Source organism: Mycteria americana, chromosome 9 (assembly GCF_035582795.1).
Source record: "Mycteria americana isolate JAX WOST 10 ecotype Jacksonville Zoo and Gardens chromosome 9, USCA_MyAme_1.0, whole genome shotgun sequence".
Taxonomy (NCBI): Eukaryota; Metazoa; Chordata; class Aves; order Ciconiiformes; family Ciconiidae; genus Mycteria; species Mycteria americana.
Window position 1 is genome coordinate 6,984,632 of NC_134373.1, and position 20,312 is coordinate 7,004,943.

At 42.9% G+C, this 20,312-nt stretch overlaps 1 protein-coding gene across 1 annotated transcript in view; it reads left to right on the forward strand.

The window, feature by feature from the left end:
• Window positions 1-19,125, forward strand: part of ZNF804A (zinc finger protein 804A) — a 156,602-nt gene extending 137,477 nt beyond the window's left edge. Inside the window, exons 3-4 of the mRNA XM_075512197.1 lie at window positions 13,308-13,438; window positions 15,834-19,125. Of these exons, the coding sequence (XP_075368312.1) occupies window positions 13,308-13,438; window positions 15,834-19,125 (3,423 nt within the window). The remainder of the gene's footprint in view (window positions 1-13,307; window positions 13,439-15,833) is intronic.
• Window positions 19,126-20,312: the final 1,187 nt, after the last annotated feature.

The following is a 20,312-nucleotide window of genomic DNA, read 5'->3' on the forward strand; positions in this document are numbered from 1 at the left end:
ACGTAAGGGTTTTTTGGAAACTTTCTAAGCTTTGAAGCTTGAGAAGTTTTCTAAGCCTTTCTGAGTCTTTCTGTGCCTATGTAGTTGCATCCTACACAAGCAGGCAAGAAACAGTTTTTGGGGGTGACAATCTGATGAAGGGATTCAAGTTTTTCATAAAGGTTGAGTCACTTTGATGCCATTAAGAGAGAGAATTCCAACAATATATCCGAGATCTGCAGAGGGGAAAAAAGTGTCACTTCTGTAAAGCTGTGTTCTTCTAACCTTCCCTCATCATCTTCTGTGGCAATTTTGCAAAAAAAGGAGAGGATGTGGCAGGGAAAGACAAGTGTCTTACAGATTTTTTCCTACCCCAGCCCAGAGGGCACTACAGCATACTGCTAAGAAATCTTGGAGCAGTAATGTGGGAACCTTAAGGCAGAAGTACCATTTTAAGACCAGCCTACTTTAAGGGGTGTTGTGAAGACTGACAGCAGGTATCTGAAATATCTAGGTTTCCATGGGAGATAACTTGTGGAGAAAAGAGCCAAATTTTTTGTAGGGTAGAAGGAAATGTCATGATTTGCTGCTGTATTTTTTATAGCTATGCATAGGAAAAGAAGTACATAAAGAAATTTGAACCCAAATTTGTGGAAAGGTTTTCCTCTGTTCTTCATTAAAAATGCCCGTAAGATTTTTTAGAATGAAAGAGATTTGTAAAGTTGACAAAATTAGAAAAACAACAGCTTTGGTGAATCCGAACCAGAAAAATATGGTGATCACCCGGACGATTCTCCTGCCAAATTAAAGACCAACAAAGATACCTGTTTCAACTGAATAGCGTAAATCTTGTGCAAAAGTAGAGAATCTGGTCTGTAAATACTTATTAGTTGTGGAGTGCTGTAGCAATGCTTGTGTCGTGCTTGAGGATGGCAAGAGGTTTGTTTGCAGGGCTGGGAGTTCTCAGAATAAGATTATTTTTTCTGGTCTTTGTAAGAAGAGTGGGCAAGGGTTTCATAGTTCTCACCGGCAGTTCTTAGTTGCAGAGCGCTTCTGTTTGTTTCTTTGAATTTGCTGCAGGGAAAGAGAGTAAGGCACTTTGTGGGGTTCTTTAACTTCCTTAAACATACAGTTACGTTGACCTTTAGATGATAAAGCTTCTGCTCTTATTTTCCATTTTCTGTGGCAATATTTTATCCAGCAATACCTTCGCGTTGAGTATAGACATTTTAAATCTGTCTTCTGCTGAGATACACAGAAGGTCCGCCGAGTTAATTGCCCCTGTTATTTACGTGTCAGATAGATAGCTTTTTATGGGCTGCTTTTTCTTCTTTTCATCGAAGCTCGAGCACATAGCAGTTCAGATTTCAGAGTTCGGTGCTGCGGGTAGTGCTCTGTGCTGTCTTCCTCATGTAATGCTCGCCTGTTAATCAGAACCTGTACCGTGAGAGCGGATGTATTTCTGTCCTGGCTGTTGTTGTCGGAAAGAAAAGGTAAAACAGGGTATTGTCAATTTTCCTTAGGAACTGCTTTCTGCCTTTAAGAACGTGGCCTGAGATTTGGGTACATTTCCATTCGGTAATGAGCTGTACGTTATTAGTTAATTATTGTTTTTATTAATTTCCTAGTGATTCTTAATCAAGGGCAAATTATCTCCTGAAAGGTTCGTATCTGATTGAGGCAGGGGAATATTGCCGTGAATTGCTTCTGGGTTGCATTAGAACAGAAAGCTGGACCTGCTGTACCCATCATCAGCTCTGTCGCGCGTTCAGCCAGGTCTCGAGGCTGGGGTACCCGACCAAACACCTTTTGCAGTTACGTGGGTGAAAGAAACACACCTGACGTGCAAAGCCAACCAAGCATTTGCTGTTAGTTCAGCGAAAGTCCTAACAGCCTACTGAAAGAATATTATTAGGCCAATTACAATGATACTGGCGCTTACAGTCCAAATCATCCAATTATAAGAGCTCGTTCCGGCTAATGATACGGATATATGTAAGCTTTCTAGTGTCTGATCCTTTTTTGGTGTTACGGTCCTCCCAAGAAGAAAAGGGAGGTGTCATTCCAAGTTGTCAGCACGATGAGCTCTTCACGTGGGGGAGTGCGATGTTGGTATCGGCGGTTTCTTCCTCCTTTTTGCCAGGAAGAGAGTGAAGTTTGATGGTTTCTGCCTCCTCACTCTGAGGTCCATTTGGGGTCATTTTAATGTATTTACTAACACAAATATGTGCTCCAGTGGCTCCCAATTGCATATTGTAGCGAAATTTGCTATCTATAGTGAGTTTGGATGTGTGTTGGATGCTGCTTCGTTTTCCTTTTATCCCTAGACCCACTTTTATGCCTATTTTAAAGTTGCATTCCTTTAGCGAGCTGTAATTGAACAGTTGTGAGTTGTTTATAGCTCTGGGACCCTGGTGTCATCCTGTTCCTTCCACTTCCAAGGCCTCTGCTACGACCTTGTTCTTGTCCTTTTGGGTGTCTGTGTTACGGTCCTGGTTTCCCTCAGCAGCCTCCAACCCGCGGTTTACTGATAACTTAATATTTTATTAACACAGTGTGGTGACACATACATCCTTGCTCTACAGTTACTAATATTTCAGTCTGCAAAAGCAATGATGCAGTAGAAGACACACATGAATAGAGACATGTGCTCTCATAACCGCTTGCTGCCAACATCTACCACTCCTGGTAATCTCAGTGGTATTTTATCAAAGTTACTTTACAACGCATTTCATTTGCATAGTGGAAAATGAAAGCGTAAGTCAAATTACGGTATTAATTCGTTTTGCCTTGCAAGATGCAGTCTTCGTATTTAATAATTTTTTCTTTAATCTTGTGTTTTTCTCAGAGGATTCTGTGTGAATAGTATTACAGGTTGGGTTAAGGATAACAGATTTTGTCTGTGCCAGTTAGCTGTGGCTGTGAGATATGTGTCAAAATTTGCAAAGGCCCGTTCTTGTCTCAATTTTCATTGGTCAAATTTTATAAATTCTTTGAAGAAGCTTGTCATGGTCCTGGGATAATCTCCGGCAAGGACCAGATCCTGCTGACGAGACACAATTTGTGAACAGAGGCTTTGAATGGCTCAGTGATCCAATATAAAACTGATATGAGAAAGTGGTTGTGATTTAGCTCTGACATAAGGAATTAAAATAAAGAGCTCACTTTGAGGGAATTCATGTATCTCCTTCAGCACCATCATAGTTATTAGAGTATCCTTCAAGAATTATGGAAAATATCCTTTAGAGAACCTGACTGTAAATATTAATTCCTCATTTTCAGTCATTGTGCACATTGTAGAGACTGGAAAGATTTAAGATTTGGTAGGTTCATATCAGTCTCCGTGGCAGGTCTTTCCTCAAATGTCAGTGACCAAAGAGGCTGAAAAGATAGACTAAAAATTTCTGCTTGCAATTTTTAATGTGCTTGTAGAAAGGGTATTGTGTCCTCCTTCAGTAAAGAACGAGGAATAATCAGAATAGCAGCGTGATCCTACAGAGAACTTCAGTGCTGGAGACCCAGTGAACCATTTTGACCAAGGTGAAAAGCTGGTAGGTCCCAACAGACACCAGTAGGTGTTGGAGGGCATTGGAGTGAAGAGTTGTGGGATGAAGTCTCAAAGATCTCAGAGCTGCCAACTATGTTACTCATGCAGAAAACAGCAAAACAGTCTTCAAAATGAGCAAAAGGTAGCTTTAACAGCTGAGCCACCCAATGCTTGTGTGTTGATGGAGCCAGCCATTTTGTGGCCTTATCATCTCCCGCTAGAAAGTCATTCTAAAGGGAAATCCAATATTCCCTGTCCAAAGAGGTGTAGAGGTGACCTTCTCTGAAAGGAGTTCTTGGTGAGGAAGTCGTTGCTCCTGTGAACTGATTTATGGAAGATGAATGCTGCTCAAACAGGGATTTTTCCAACAGCTTAAAGCTTCCCGGATAGATTTTAGATGGGATGTTGTGGAGCTCTCGTTATTTATGCGTGGGAAATTGTAACTGGCCAGAGAATAAAGCGGTCATCAACATTTAGCACTCAGTGACTGAAAATATCAGGAGGCAGTGCCTCAGTGTTCATAAATGAACATTTTGGTTGCAGCAGAACTGTCAAACTTGAAAACATTGTACATGCTATGTTCAGAGCCAGTATTCTGGATGCTTAAACTTCGCTGCTGGAGTGAAAGGAGGGTGGTGGATAATGCTGTGGGACCAGGGAATGGCACGTGATGGCTGAAACGATCCGTGCTGGGTTGTCCCGCGGCAGCAGCAAAGAGGAGCCGTGGCCTCCGAGGGCAGCCCCACGCTTACGGCCGCCTGTGTCCGCCCAGAAGCGTGGAGTCGAGCCCTTTTCTCTACAGCATTGCCCTTTTCTCTAACGGCGCTGGGAACAACCGTTTCTTGACAGGGTTTGAAATGTTGCGTATGGTTTTTTGAATTAGACTCCTAAATGGTGCGGGAGTGGGTGTAAAGGTAAAGTGATCCTTAAAGAAGTGGCATGTACCGATCTTGTCTTTAATCTTTGTGACTGAAGAAGCTTCCTTAAGTGTTGCTGAAAATTTCCATGGTGAATTTAAAACCCCTGCTCTCCCTGAGCTCAGCAGGAGTTTCTCCATTGACTTCAAGAGACGTAGAATTAGGCCTAGAGTCATTAAAATAAATACCTTTAAATTAGAGACTAGCATATGTAACCACTTTCCAGATGTACAAGTGTGTGTCAGCTTTATGTTCTTTTCATTATCTGGTAAAATTAATTTGATAGGCGAGATGCTAATTCTGTATTTCTATGCTGTTTTCTTTGGTCTTGGCCTTAATATTTATGGAGTATTCAGCTGATTTTTGCTGAAGCTTACAAAAAATACCCTACAGCTTGCAATACCATCAGGCTGTTGTTATACACGTGGTTAGTAGCTATCACAGTGAAATATTCAGTATGCAATGCTCAGCAATTCTGCAGGCTTAAAACAACATTTTTGCACAATGGCAACGCTGCGGCCATTTAGTCAACTTTAGAAAACATAGTTATCTTAAAACAAAAGCAACAAAAGTCTTAATTCATGCTCCATAACTTGTTACTTGTCGAAGTCCTGGAGCCTTGTTCAACCGCAAGCCGTAACGCTATCTGAATCCTGCAGCAGGGGATGCTGGAAAGGAGCAGAAGATGCGCGGGCACCAGGATGATGGCAAATGAAACATGCGGCGTGCTATGCTGGGAAGGGCATTAATCATCACATAATGAAGCATTGTTTGTTTCTGGCAGATAATTTCTGAAGGAAAAGCATGAAAAAGAATAGAAAGCAAGGAAAGATTTCTTTTTCCTTCTATTGCTCAAGTGTGTGTCTTTTGCAGTCACCTAATCAAGAGTAATTAGTAAGATCTTCATCAAAGATAACTAGCTTTCATATATATTACAGGTGCAAGCGTGCAAAATATTTAATGTTCTGATTTTCCTCATTATTTTGAAAACAATTAAGTTTTCATTTGGTTTTGGTTTTCGTTTTAAGCTCCACTTTCATTTATTTTTTCCCCGTGAACTTACATAGGCAAATCTAACTGAACTGGAGACACTTCTGTATATGAAGAAAGATGCTTCATATACAAGTACGAAGTAGTCTCAAAAACTAATTGTATTTCATGATAAAATAATTTCAGTTTTCATATCACAGAAGTAGAAAAGACCAACGTGAATTTTCAGTTGTATACTACATGTATTTAATACATATTTGTAGGATCTGAATGTAAAAGCTGGTTCAACAGTTTGTTTTTTGCGGACTGCCCAACAAACCCAACTACTGCGTATTGCTCAAGTGCGCTCATGAGCAAGTTATAGTTGTTTGTGAACATTTGCATCGCAGCAATCCATTTAAAGTGAATAAAAATCTCCCGAACCATGAAGAATCTCATCGCCTCATCACCCGCCTCCCTTGGGGCCCATGACGGGCAGGTAGAACAGTCCCAGCCTTCCCTTCCTCTTAATTAAGCCCCACTTTCTCCCCAGACTGGGATGATGCTCTGCCAGTGCTGGAAAACGAGCGGTTTCACTTCAACCCCATCTCCCTGGTCAGCGATATTGTGGGTTCCAAGGACGGGCTGTTTTTAAATCCTGCATATATCTGTATCTGCGTGCGTGAGATTTCTTCTAATATTAGAAGACCATCGGGAGGGTACGGCTGCAATTCGTGGTAGAAATAGGAGAGGAAAAGGATAATTCACAACCTGCATGTTCCTTCTCACCTGGAGGGCTTAATATCTGATCATATAATGATCGTAAAATGATCTGATCAGAAAATGTGGTTCTGTTGCAAATTTGTGGAGCTCTCTGTTTTTAAGAAAAGGTTTAAATTTTGCAGCTTTAAGGGAGATGCGTACAGCTATGGGCAGAGGCAGTTAGAAGCAGCTTATAACTTGCAACAAACTGAAAGTTATTTATAAGCCAGCAATAGATCAATGTTATTTATTAATACCGGTAAAGTGAGGAGATGAGAGAACTCACTGCATAAGACAGCGTAAAAATGGTTCCTACTGCAGGAACACTTGATAGCAATAATTCCATACTGGCAGCATGGAAAAAAAAAAAGATTGTCTATTAATTTCTTCCTTAACCTACTTATTTGAGTGGTTGAATTACTAATTTCATTGAGAAATCTTGACACTTCTCCTTTCTGTGGAAATAACTTGCCTCGTTTAACTTCTGCTAGGGAAGGCCTGTAGCACTAACAGGGTAAGTTCTTCTTGTATTATAGTATTTTTTTCTTTGAGCTTTAATTTTTTCTATAATCTTTACAAAGGGAGAAAATTTTTTTTTTTAATAATATGAAGGGATATGGTCATGAAAAGTGTGTAGAATTGCAGAGCAGAGTGCAAGGGAAGAGATGCTGCCCTGTCGTGCTGTGTGAAGTGAAGGGGGCTCCAGATGCAGAACAGTAAAATGTCTACGCCCGCACAAACCACCACCGGCAGAAGGAAAATGCGTGTATTTTACATCTTAGTGAGCAACGTTTTCTGCTTTAAATGGCATGTTTCGTTCCCCATTTGAGTGTTTACAGGTGTTACAGGAGCTCTGATCTATTCAGTTATTAATCACCAGCAGCTAAGAAATACTCATATTTAATCCTGGTATTAAGCAGTAATCGGATTTTTTTAAAAAACAAACTGAATACAAGCCAAAACCCCCCTTTATTAACAATTAAAGATATGGTTTATATCATATACAGGTTTAGAAGGAAGAAATATTTAAATTTTTTTGTATGATATACAGATTTAGAAGGAAGAAATGTTTAATTTGTTTTATATCATATACAGATTTAGAAGGAAGAAATATTTAATTTGTTTTAAATAAATCCAAACGCCACTTTTGTGCCACCTCCACACCAGCGCTGAACTACCAACCCACGTTCCCGCTGTGGAGGTAAGTAGCACATTTTTGAAGGGGGGGAGGGAGCTGCAATGGACTTCCAGCTCCTTTCAGGGTGCAACCGGAGCTATGGACAGCACAGGAGCTGGGGAGGCTCGGGCTGGGTTTGGGACGCACGTGTAGGGCTGGGTGGCCTGTGGCTTCACCGTCGCAGCCTAACGCTGCCATCGCTGGCGGGGAAGGTGGAGTGGAGCGGGCTTTGCTTTGCTCTCCCACTCTGGCACGTCATTCACCAAACCCGGCACTGGTGCCCGTGGCTGCGGCGTTGCGGTCTCCTCGTCCTCCCTCTTCCGATGGGGCAATTCAGCGAGTTAACTCTTCCTCGGTTGCTGCGTTTAGCTTCGCCTCCCGTCTCGGTTTCAAAGTCCTCGTGCCGGTTAAGCAGCAGCTGCATTTTCTGGTGCGTGGTATAGACGTGGCAGAATGTCAGTTCTCTTCATGTAATTAGAAGCCGTAGGAATGAATGGTACGCTGGACTCTCGGATCGCTCGTCTGCTTTCTCAAAGGTTCCCACGTTAGCTGTGACTCTGCTATATCTGGTCTTTCAGAAGCCACTAACGTGAAAAAGAGCTACGACAGAAGTTTCAAGGTGTGACACGAACACTTGGCATTTTAGCGCTCAATATATAGAGGGCTGTAGCAACCTGCTTATGCTATTTGGGCTGCGGCTTCGAGTATTTCATAGTTAGGGAGCAAGAAAAGGAAGTTTTATTTTGATGAGTTATTTTTAAAAGCTAACAGTCGCATAAATTCATGAGTCAGCGACTACTGGGAATACGGTCATTTTTCCTGATAAAATAAAGACAATAAAGCAGCAAAATTTGATGTCATGGCTGTTAAGTTCTGTAATTTTATACTGCCGTTGATCAGAAAATGAATTTATGGTCTACGTATTTTCAGCATCATAAAAGTCCACGTAATTTAATTGTTAATCTAAGGTCAGAGGCAAATTAGCATAACAATAGCTGAACTGCAGTGCCCTGAAATCCCCCGACAGGCATCTTTCTGACTCCTGCTATTATCAAAACTGTTCCCATTGGTTCCTGACCCTACTGGAGTTGTTCCTAGACGAGGGAGGTAAGCTTTGCACGTGTAGTTTATGAGAGCCTCTCTGACTAAGCAGTCCTTAGACGATGCCTGTGTGCTGGGGGGGATGGCTGGGTTTTATGTGACATATTAACGCTATAGAGAGAGCCTGTAGCCATCCTGATGCTTGTTAAGATTTCCCCTTCGGTTTCATAAACTTTGTTAAAAGTTTCACTGGCTTTTCTTCAGAGTCAGTTCTGATAACATTAAATTATATGTCTCAAGGTATAAAATTATTTGAGGCTGGGGGTTTTGAAAATTACTTGAGGCTGGGGTTTTGGTTTTTTTTTTTCCTCCCTCATTTTATCACCTGGTATCATAGTATTCAGGTACCTTGTGGTTCAATATTCAGCCTTTACGTGCTTTCGCTGTCCTAGGCATATTTATTAATTAATGTCTTCTCCATGTTTTGAAGATCTATTAGTTTGAAGTGCTATTGTTACAAGTGCTTAAATCTTGAGTTAAAAAAAAAAAAAAAAACACAAAAAAACCAACCACCACTTTGCAAGGTGGCAGAAGGCTTGCAGTAGTGATGTAAGAAGTGCACTTCATGCCATAATGTGTCTTTGCTTTCGAGAGGCTTTGGTCCGCGGCGGTCTTCAGGCACCTGGCTCCGGCAGCAGGATCTGGGCTTGGGGTTCCTATATTATAAATGCAGGGGAGCATTAGGAAACTCAGCATGAGCTTTTTGAAAAGCAGCATGCTGAAATTAACTGTGCAGTGTGGTAAATGAGGAAATGAAGACAAGGGTGAAGTAACCAGAAATGGGGTCCCATTTAGGATGTCCACTTAGGATTTCCTTGATTTTTTGGATGGGTATCTTCCACGGCAAGCCTAGGGACACCTGAGCTGTATGCCTCGGAGTGCAGCCACACCTGAGTCTGGACCTCATGTGGTCTTCTCATGTATAGTTTCATCCACGCATAGGTACATAGGAGCGGGTAAAGCCTTCCTTTTCGTCTGGACTTGCACACCTCAGCTCAGCGTGCTGTAATGGGTGTGCAGTAAGATTCCCGGCTGAGTTTGTGAGAAATAGGTGGAATATTTCTTCTTCAGGCCCAGCGTTACAGTTAGATTTGTTAAAATAATCCAGCTTCTGCCCGAGTGAAAGCAGCCCAGTTGGAGGATCCTGTTGCAGGGCTGGAGGATCGGGGTCGGGCTTCCCATTGCTCCGGGCTGAGGGAAGGCCATTGCAAACCGATGGCGGTCCGTGCTCTGCACCTTGCGAGTGGCAGGATAATGTTGTGTATCAGGATAACGATGAAGGCATGTAGTTCTCTTGGAGAAATGGCGTTTATTTATTCATTGTGAACTGTCTGTTGAACTCTGCTTGCTAGGATTTACACATTTTGAGCTGGTTCATAAACAGAGCAAAATACAGGCGGGAATCGTATCTAAACACCGTATGACTGCCTGCTAATAATTTGCTTACTGATCCATGGAAACAAACAAACATAACAGGCATTAAACGAACTATTGAAGTTAGCATTCGTGAGTAGCTCTGCCACGTGGAAGGGCATAAAAATGTTCGGAAAAAGATGCTTTTTAGGAATAAGGCACACCTGGTTTTTTAATGCTGCCATTTACTTTGAACAACTTTGGGGCGGGCCTCGTGATACTCCGAATGCATGGACCAATGGTATTTTACGTATAATTGGGTAACATCTCATTTTCATTGGCATAATACAAGCAAACCCAACAAAATACAAATATAGGACAGCATAAATGCAGCGCTAGCTATCACTAGCATGACTGAGTGCAGTAAGGGAATGCAGGTGACGATAGTTTATCAGATGGCTAAATAAGGACAAATGGAAAATAACTACAATATCAAAAAATGGGGACACACATTTTGTCACTTAGATGACCTTTTATGTATAGGAAATAGTATTTTTTGGAAACTGCCCAATCAAGCCTCACACCAACTTGCACCGGGTGCGTGTTTTGTGGTTTACAACTAAGCAAAGTTCCGCTTATACATATGTATTTGCTGAATAAAGTCCTCAGGAGTTACTGAGGTATAATCCTTATAGATTGTTAAAGCTCTCCATGAAAAAGACTGAGATACCAGTTGTAAGAAAAAAAATGCCCACGTTGTGTAATGAGTTCATATTACGCTAAGAGCAGTTTTCTGTACTGGAAAGGGATGATGTATTTGACAGGAGGTCTGACAGAAGGGGAGCTCTGGAACGAGCAGTTCTCCAGAAGAGAAGAGCAGACAGTCCGACGCGAAGACTATGCACACAAAACTTCTGCCAGGCTCCTCCGTCTTACACGTTGACTTGTAGCAATCAAGGGGGACAATTTACTTAAAAATTGTGAACGGTTCTTCTGTACCAGATCTGGTATGTGCGAAACAGGTAATGACTGATGGGGCTGACGAGAGGCTCACGTCGGTAAAATGATGTTTGCTTGGCAATGGTAGGCATGAAACGCACCTTCCATGCTTCCAAGGTCACGTAAAACTTCCTTTAACAGCCTCGTCCCTATGCACTGCGCGCGAGAAGACCCTGCTCGCACCCTGAAACACGGAGTCGTGTTAACTTTGGCACTCCTGATGGCGTGGAGTCCTGCTAACTTTCAGCAGTAAGAGAAAAGGGGTCAAAATCTGCTCAGAATCAAATCACTAATTATAATCATCCCCGTAATTACAGTAAAGTGCTGCTGCTGCTGGAGGGTGATTATGGATTTGTATACACCTCAGCTTCTCCTTTTTAACTGTGTGGAAAAGCACCCTTTTATCTCTCTTTTCTTCTCTTGCTTTGTCGTATACGTCTTTCCTTACGCATTGGAGGGGAAAAAAACCTGAAGAATTATTAAGCTCTACAAAACGGAATGAAAGCCCGTCTTTAAATGCCAAGGGCTGGAGGTGGGGAGGGGAAGGAGCAATCTTCATCCCTTCTCTGGTATTCAGAAGTCACCTATGCAATGAAATACTTTAAGTTTCAGAAGTGGCTGGTGGGAAGCAGGTATCATACTATCTTTAGGAAAACAAGAATGCACAGGGGTAAGAAATGCTCTACAAAGATGCTTCACATTTCAAACCTTTTTTCTTGGAAAAAAGTCACCATACATCCAGTTTGGAGTGGATTTATAACCTTATACTGCATTAGCACAGTAAAACAAATTTTGGTAACTCTATCTAGAAAATATAAATGGTAGAAGTGATTACCTTTCAAATTATTTCTCTGTATCTATCAAGGATGTCTTCAAAGGAATATCCAGTTGTTTGAAAAATAATGCAAAAATTTAAAATAGAGAGTGGTACCCATTTTTCTGCAAGCATTTGTTTGCTTTCTTAGCATGTTTCTATGTATGTGTTTCTTGGCATGAAATGGACTGCCAGGGTAGCATTAGCATCACCCAGAAGGGCAAGGACAAATTCAGCGTGTAAATGAATGCTGCTGTATGAGGGACATTCTTCTGTGAGTAGGAAAAAAATCACAAAAGGGGCAAAACAAAAAATTGGGAAGGCGCAGGAGAACAGTGCTCATAGAGTTCTGCAAACTCCGTTACACGTGTATCCAACATGTGCCACCAGCGATAAGAAAAGTTCGCAATACCCCTCGAACAATTTGAAGTTAGAATTACTGCTTTTACAAATCCTGTTCATGGCCGGCTGTTAGCCCTCGGACACTAAAACAGTGGCAAGTTACAGAATCATAGAATCGTTTAGGTTGGAAAAGACCTTTAAGATCAAGTCCAACCTTTAACCTAGCACTGCCAAGTCCACCACTACACCATGTCCCTAAGCACCACGTCTACACGTCTTAAATAGCTCCAGGGATGGTGACTCAGTTACTGGGTTCTTCCCAGAATCTTAAGATTACCATCTCATAAATTGATGTGCTCTAGACCGTGAGCCATACTGGGGACACACTGAGCAACTGAGCGATACACCGATGGCATTTGGGACTTACAGGAATACTTTTTGCTGACGTGAAGGATTAGGAAAGTGTCTGCATATTGTGTTTCTGTGATATAAAGAAAACCAAATCCCCTTTTCGTGTGGAGATTCAAAGCTGTGCATTTTAATTTCCCCCCAAAGAAACAGGCTGGAGATGAAATCGAATGAGATACTGGATTGAACCTCAGCGTCTTAACTGCTGCGTCAGACGCCAGCGAGAGCAGGAAGCAAGCTCCTTCGAAGGGAAGAGCTTCCCATTTCAAAATACAGGACTTCTCTGGCCATTGCATCCCTTGGGGATCCCTGCTGGGACAGGACCCTTTAACATCTTTAGTAAGGACCTGGATGGCAGGACAGCGTGCTCCCAGGAGCTTTGCAGACGATACCACGCCGATAAGGTGGCAGGGCAGGTCCAGAGGGACCTTGGTAGGCTGGAGAAAAGGGCTGACAGGGACCTCCCACGGTCCAGCAGCGACAAATGCTGTGCCCAGCATCTTGGGCAGAAAAACCCAAGATGTAATACCGGCTGGGGGGTCGACAGGCTACAGAGCAGCTTTGCAGAAAAATACCTGGGGTGGTCTCATTATTTTTTATTACTATCTCAAAGAGCAATCGGGCGGTGGGGAAGGTTTTTGGGAAGAGAGTCATGAGCAAAATTCTGGATGAACTTTGCCTCGTCCTACTGAGGCTGGTCTACATCAATCACAAAAGCTACAGGGAAATTTTCTAGGTTCTCTCTAACGTAACTAACCTGTCTCTGGCATCTCTACGCATTTTGCTTATTCACTTGAAATGTATACATTTATTGAATGGGTCACTTTGGTTAGGTTCAAAAATAATTTGTGCCGTGAATGCTTACCAGAAAGTAACTGTCATTATAGACGTTTATCATCCCTGGGGTTTTTGTGTGCATTATATGGCTATTTCTTGCAGAGGCTGAAGGAACTGAAACAGAGGGAGTTTGCTCGAAACGTAGCATCTAAGTCACGAAAAGATGAAAGGAAACAGGAAAAAGCCCTTCAACGTTTGCACAAGCTAGCTGAGCTACGGAAAGAGACAACGTGGTAAGTGCATAGCTGCTGAAACCTAAAAAATACTTTACAATAATCCCTCCACTGTTAGCTGGTGCTGTGGGATGCAGGGCTGTTGGAGTCTCTCGGCCGGAGCCCCACACATGCGTTTTTATGGCATTTTTGAAGCGGTATGTGTACAGCAATTTGATTCACGCTATGTGCAGAAATGAATGTTTAACGTTGCTTTTTCAGTGGAGCTAAAACGACACGTATTTTTAGTTTAAGAAAAGATGTGTTTCATATATATTTCATAAAGCCAGGCACATTGGTTGAAAGCTGAGTGAACTAGGTCATGCATTTGCAGGCTGACACTACTTCATTGATGAGGTGAGGAATACAGTCTGTCTTTCTAGGATGTAACAGATCTCTGCGATGTAGTTTTCAAACTGCTCGCCTGGGAAGGCATCCAGAAATCTAGTTTTAAATTTCAATAACTGGATTTTTTTAAAATTAAAAGGTAAGTGCTCCTTTTCCCCAGCTCAACAGCGTTTACTTCCCTCTGCAAAAGCGATTCCTTGCTAGTCGCACGTTTTAGTATGGCATGTAGGCATACTGTTGAAATTAATATTGAGCTTGCTAGTTGTGACTGTATTCTCACTTCAATATGACACAGTTATGACTCCGTTACGACACTGACAAGCCACTGAAAATATAGGTACCAGCTCTTCACAGTGCAATCTCAGGGGAAAAAAGCAAAAAAGTAGATGCTCAAACGCAAACGTTTTCTTTTTCTCCAGCCTTTGTCTCACCAGATGAACTAACAGAGAAGCCCAGCCAAGTTGTAGCTCTTGTTCGGCAATAGGCTCTTTCTCCATAGTTTGGATGGTGGGCAGCACGCTGAAACAAAGTCTGTCTAAGCAGGTGGATGGGACGTGAGCGTTGCGAGGTCCGTTTGGCACGAGCAACGTGACACCTAATGTTAACGCTTTTATCCTTTTATGATAACTCATGGAGAGCCTCCTTCTCCTCCATCAGTGTTTTAACTGTCCAAATTTAATGCTTGAGGATATTATTCCCCCTAAATGTACTCCAAAATCTGAATTTAGCATATTTCAGGAGAAAGAGGAAAGAGGAACTTATTGTTTCCCTTTTTCCATGCTAGTGAAGCACGGATTTTGTGGGGTTTTGTTGTTTCTGGTTTGTTGTTTGGGTTTTTTTAAATATCCTTCTTCCAGTTCCTGAAGGAGAATTTATCTCTGAGCTTTATTTCTGTTTAAGAATTGCTGTTTTCTACCAGTTTGCATCCTTAGAGGTGTAGATATAGCCAGACACACAGGATTTTTTAAATTGGTATTTTCTCAGTTGGTTTTGTAGAAGCCACCATTTTATTCTGTTAAAGAAAGGATTTGTGTGGAGTTTTTAATATATATTTTAAATTTATGAAGAACTGGACAAGGCAGGAATTCTCATGAGGAATTCCTTTTTCGTAAAACCTCTACCTTAATTTCTAGACCCAACAGATTAAGTTTGCCATTCTTTATCTCAGCACTTCTTGGGGTCCTAAACGACACTTGCAAGTTTTCCCAGTGACCCATCATCTAGTATTGCTCTGCACTGTAACACAGAATCATTTGGTTAAAACAAAAAAAAAAATTGGTTTTAACGTAGGTCCATTACTCCTAGTGCTGAGCGGTTCCTGTGGATCCTGGAAAATTGGCAGCTTAAACAGTTTTTGCTCTTCTCTTTGCTTCCTATTAAGTCGAATAGAACAGATGGGAAGAGGACATGAAATGAAGAACAGAAGTAGACAGTGATAAATTTTTTCTCAAGAGGGATGAATCACTTACTGCACTACTGTCAGCTGAAATACGCTCCTCAATATCCTTTTTCCATGAAAGAAGTTGCTGAGATTGCAGCGGTTTGGTCTGTGAACACAAATAGGACGGGAGCTGCTGGGTGATTGCCCGTGGGCAGAGCAGCAGTCACTAGGATGATAACTAAGAGGGAAGTGGTCTATGAGGCGCGCTCTGTTTTAGTATAATTTGTAGCACAAAGGAATGTAAAACCTCTGCTGTTTGTAGGAATAGTGTTGTAATCATGATGCTCTACTGGGAGGAGAAGCAAGATTTCTAGGGAGATCTACAGTCTCTTGTTAGGCCAGCCAGTATGTCTAGGAAAAGTGAACTACCTTGGAGGAATATTAGCCTTTCAGCTGATAACTTGACATGAAGGAACTGGGGGCACAATATTTACTTTTTTTTTTTTTTTATACTGGTCAACTGATCTTATCTTTTATAAAAGATGACATTTTTTCATATTCTAAATCTACGTATCCACAGATTCTTCCTCTTTCCGTAAACAAATCTCTTAGATACCAATGTAACGCCATATTTCTGTCTGCAGTTCTCTGAAAGGTACTGACTCCGAGTTTTGTTTTCCTTCCTAGTGCTCCTGGCAGCGGCCCCATGTTCAAATCCACTACAGTGACTGTGCGAGATCATTGCAATGATACCCCACAAAGTGCCGCCATCGATTCTGCCAACAAACAGGATTCCAGCTGTACGTTAACGCACGATGCACAGAATGGTAAAGACGCCGCTTCCGTTATTTCTGCCACTCCTGGAAATGCATGTAGTAATAAATCCGACACTAACAAATGTGGAGATCAGGTTCAAGGAGCTCAAGGACATAGAGTTGGGTTCTCTTTTGCTTTTCCTAAGAAAGCAGCGGTCAAACTGGAGTCTTCAGCTGCCGTTTTCTATGAATATAATGACGAAGCGTCCATGGAGCACGGATTTAGCAGAAGAAGTAGGTTTGTTCCAGGAGCATGTAACCTTCAGTCTCCTTCAGCGGCAGAAATAGTCCTGTGCCCTGAGGAGAAACATAACTGTTTTCACCCACTGGTGGAAAAATGCATAGACACAGCAGAAGCTCCTGAAGCTCAGGAGTCGAAAGAGCTGGCCAGTGAAGAAAACAGGGTGCTAGAGAGCCCCGTATTAACTGCTGCTGTGTCCCATTCAAAGCAACTGGTGTCCTCGGACATGGATGGCTACGGTGTTGATGTCAGTGCAGCAGACTTACCGGACCAAACACCGCCCGCGGTTGCGGACAGCGCTCAGGTCCTGCCCCTGGCCGGCAGCGGTTACGAGCTGCAGGCGAACAGGGCTCTTGCGCAGGCACTTGTGGAGGATTGTTTATCTCTGCAGGATGTTGCGGAGGAAAATGATAAAGGCAGGAACAGTGATTCATCCACAACTGAAACTGAAATAAAAAAGCTGGGGGCAGATGCATTAGTTCCATCACCGTCTGAAGAAGGTAGTAGCGGAGCCCCACAAAGAAAACCGGACGTGCGCAAGAGACCTTGTGAACCCTTTGTTCCTGTTCTTAGCAAACATGGATCAAATATTCTTCAGTGGCCATCGGAAATGTTAATTTACACAAGTACAGACCCATCAATTTCTTATAGCTGTAATCCTTTGTATTTTGATTTCAAGTCATCAAGAGCAAGTGACGGCCAAGAAAAGCCCAAGCATCAGCCAAACATACCTCATTTGCACCATAAAACTGAATCCAACCATAGCTTAGTCTTGGATTTTACAAACAAACCTACTGCAGAGTGTGGTGATTATGAAACAGAAATGAATAAAAATGTGTGCAACTATACAATACCCCTTATAAGTGATGTTTCCCTCATCAGAAATTGTGATCTTGCAAAAAATCAAAACAAAGTGTCCTTGGATGAGTCATTCAGGATTAGAAAAATAGAAAAGTATCACATTTCTAAAAATCACTTACGACAAAACACTGTGATAGATGAGAAATATAACAAAGTCTGGATCAAAGAAAGCCGTGAAAAATGGCTTCACAAAAGTAGAAAACGGAAAAGGAGAAGAAAATTATGTCATTGTCATCATCATCACTGCGAGGACACAACATCGGCAGAAATGGAGATGTCCTCAGTGACTGAAAAAGAAGTTAGTTACAGAGATGAAAATAAATATCAGCACCTCCAAAATAATCCAGAGAAGTGCAGACATGACGCGGGGAATATCTGGCTAGCTACAGGTGAGATACAGCAGTCGCATCAAAAACTTGGCTTTGAAAATGGTCATAAGAGAGCCGCGTCTGCGTCGGGTCACGTGCACGGGCACAGAGGCTGGTGTGACGTTTGCAGTGCAAAACATAGCGGCCAACACCGTGGTTGTAAACGACCGCACAGAAAGAGCAAAGCAGGCTCCCGGAGACAGGCAAAGCAGCTGGCTCTGAGTTCCGGGAGGCACAGCTTAAGGTACTCTAAACCATGTTGTGGCTGGAAAGTCAGGAGGTCAAGCTGTAGCCCAGAGCATAAATGTTTAGGACGCTGCAGTGAGGAGAAGAGTCCGAGTCAAAACCAGTCCGTAAAGAGAGCTTACAACGTTCTGACAGAGGAACCTGAAAAATCCCACCGCAAGCGGAGACAGCTTACCTATTCCTCTTCATCAGATGAAAGCTCGTACGGACCGACATTATCAGCGGAGGAATATCTAAGGCAAGCACGTGCTTTAGGTACACATCACAAGGCAAAAGGGAAACGCAGGAGGAGGAAAACTAGAATCCATCACGTATTCCTCGACAGGAACACAAGAAGTGAGACCTCCAGACCTTCCAAAGAAAATTCTGCAAATTCTACGTTAAATATTTTGGGGGACTTCTCGACTCAAGACAGTCTGCAGGAAACTAATGTGGATCCCAAAGCCGATCATGCGAAAGATACGGATGAAACAATGCAGCTGGAGGAATGCAAGTCACCTCTAGAAACTGATAGTTCACGCGTGCTGGAAAATGACAAACCGACGGCGTGCGCAGCGGCGGAGAGCGCTCAGAGTACGTTTTCCGACGTCGCCGCAGGTTCTGCTGCTTCTGTTCCTGAGCACAGTGCTCCGGCAGCTGCCGCCACGCAGGATGTTCTGCAAGATGAAAAGAAAAAAGAAAATGTCAACAGTCGTGAAAATCAAGCTCGTTACAAATGTCACCTCCCCAACAGACATTTGGAACAAGCTCCTCCTAAATCCTATCTTTGCCATTATGAATTGGCCGAGTCTCTACCGCATGAGAAAATAAATGAGGTGACCAGCGAATGGGTCCAGTGTAATCCTGGCTTATTTAGCAGCCCGCCACCCTTGCCATTCAAAGAAGCACATGTAAACAGTCATGCCTTTTTAACTACCGAGCAGTTAATAGCTCCCTTCACCCTGCCAGATCAGACGTTGGTATTCCCTCCAGATAACCACGAAAAATTCAAAGACCTCCCATCCGAGGCGTATCAGCAGATCATGCCGCAAAACGTGCTGGCCAACAAAGTGAAGTTCACCTTCCCTCCCCCGGCGATCCAGCCCCCGAATTCCCCGCTGCAGCCCTTACCCTTGCAGCCACCACTGTGTTCTACCTCCGTTACCACCATCCATCACACCGTCCTACAGCAGCACGCCGCCGCCAGTACGTTGAAGGTTCTCCAGCCCCACCAGCAGTTCCTCTCCCAGGTCCCGGCTCTTTCCAGAGCGCCTTTACCTCATCTACCAGTGGGACCGAGGCTTTGCCCGGGGGGCCACGCGGCTTTCGTCGCCCCGCCGCATTTGCCGCTGCTGCCGCCCTCGGTCCTGCACCCAGCGCAGCTGGCGTTTCCCCCGCTGCCCCACGCCGTCTTCCCGTCCCTGCTGTCCCCGCACCCGGCTGTCATTCCCCTGCAGCCCCTCTTTTAGGACAGGTTCTCGGGACGGGGGAAGGAGCCGTCAGCTCAACGGTCCTGCCGATTCTACAGTCCCCTCGGCTTCGCAAAACGGTTCTGTGAAATAAACTGGTTAAAAGTCCTTGTTCCTTGGGAAGCATTTACTGTAAGTATAATGATGCAAATATTCATGTAAAGTTCAGACCTATACTATAACTAAAGCACTGAACAGTCTGATACTAATATGAACTCTATATATATATAAGTGAAAATCATGTCTTAGAATATGTATAATGTATATAAAATATATTTATAGTTCTATAACTTACGTTGTAAAGTATCCACCTTTTGTTTTTTATCTTTGTGTATTTGCACCTATTTAATGTTTAGACAAAGCTGATGCACTATGTTTTGTACTATGTTCTCTGAAACTGTAAATCTAGTGACAAACTATCTCTTGCAATAAATTTTTGTTAACTACTTAAGTATATCAAAAATCTTTCATTATAAGCCTCATGGATGTTGTTCTTCCATGTTCTTCTGCAGCTGAATAGCATCCTCTACCCCTGCCATGTTGGGATAATCAGGTTTCCTATAGGTCAGTGATTTATCAGGGAGGCTGAGAGGCTAATACCTTGAGGGCAGCTGTCTTACTGCTCTTACTTGAGCAAGAGAGAAAGGTAATAGATCTGTTTGTGTTAGCAGTTTGATGTCACCGGGACAAATTTTGCCTACTTGTAGTATGTGCACAAACTGCCGACTGTTGGAGCTAATCCCTTTTATACTAAACCGCAAAAAGATGAAGTGACAAAAATAGCGTCAACGATAGAGGGGGGGGAAAGGAAAACATCAATGGCAGTTTGACTTCAAGGGACTATTGCTTAGAGCGAAAAGGAAGAGTATAGGGAAGGTCTTGGTTCCACCAAGCATCCTTTCTCTGATTGCACACATCGCTCGGTGGGGGACAGGTCTGGTGGAACGAAGGCCCTCGCTGCCTCTGCAACACGTGAAGATAGCAAGAGCCCACGAGCACGAAGGAGAGGGCAGGAACAGCTTCGCGTGGGGAACCCACCAGCGTTTGATTCAAATTCGTACCTCGCTCCACCCCCCTCTTTCCCACAGCATTTGGTAAAGAAATAGAATAACATAGAATAGACATTAACACTACTACTAATATACTGCCATTAATTCTAACTGTATTTCAGAGAATTCTCCCTACCT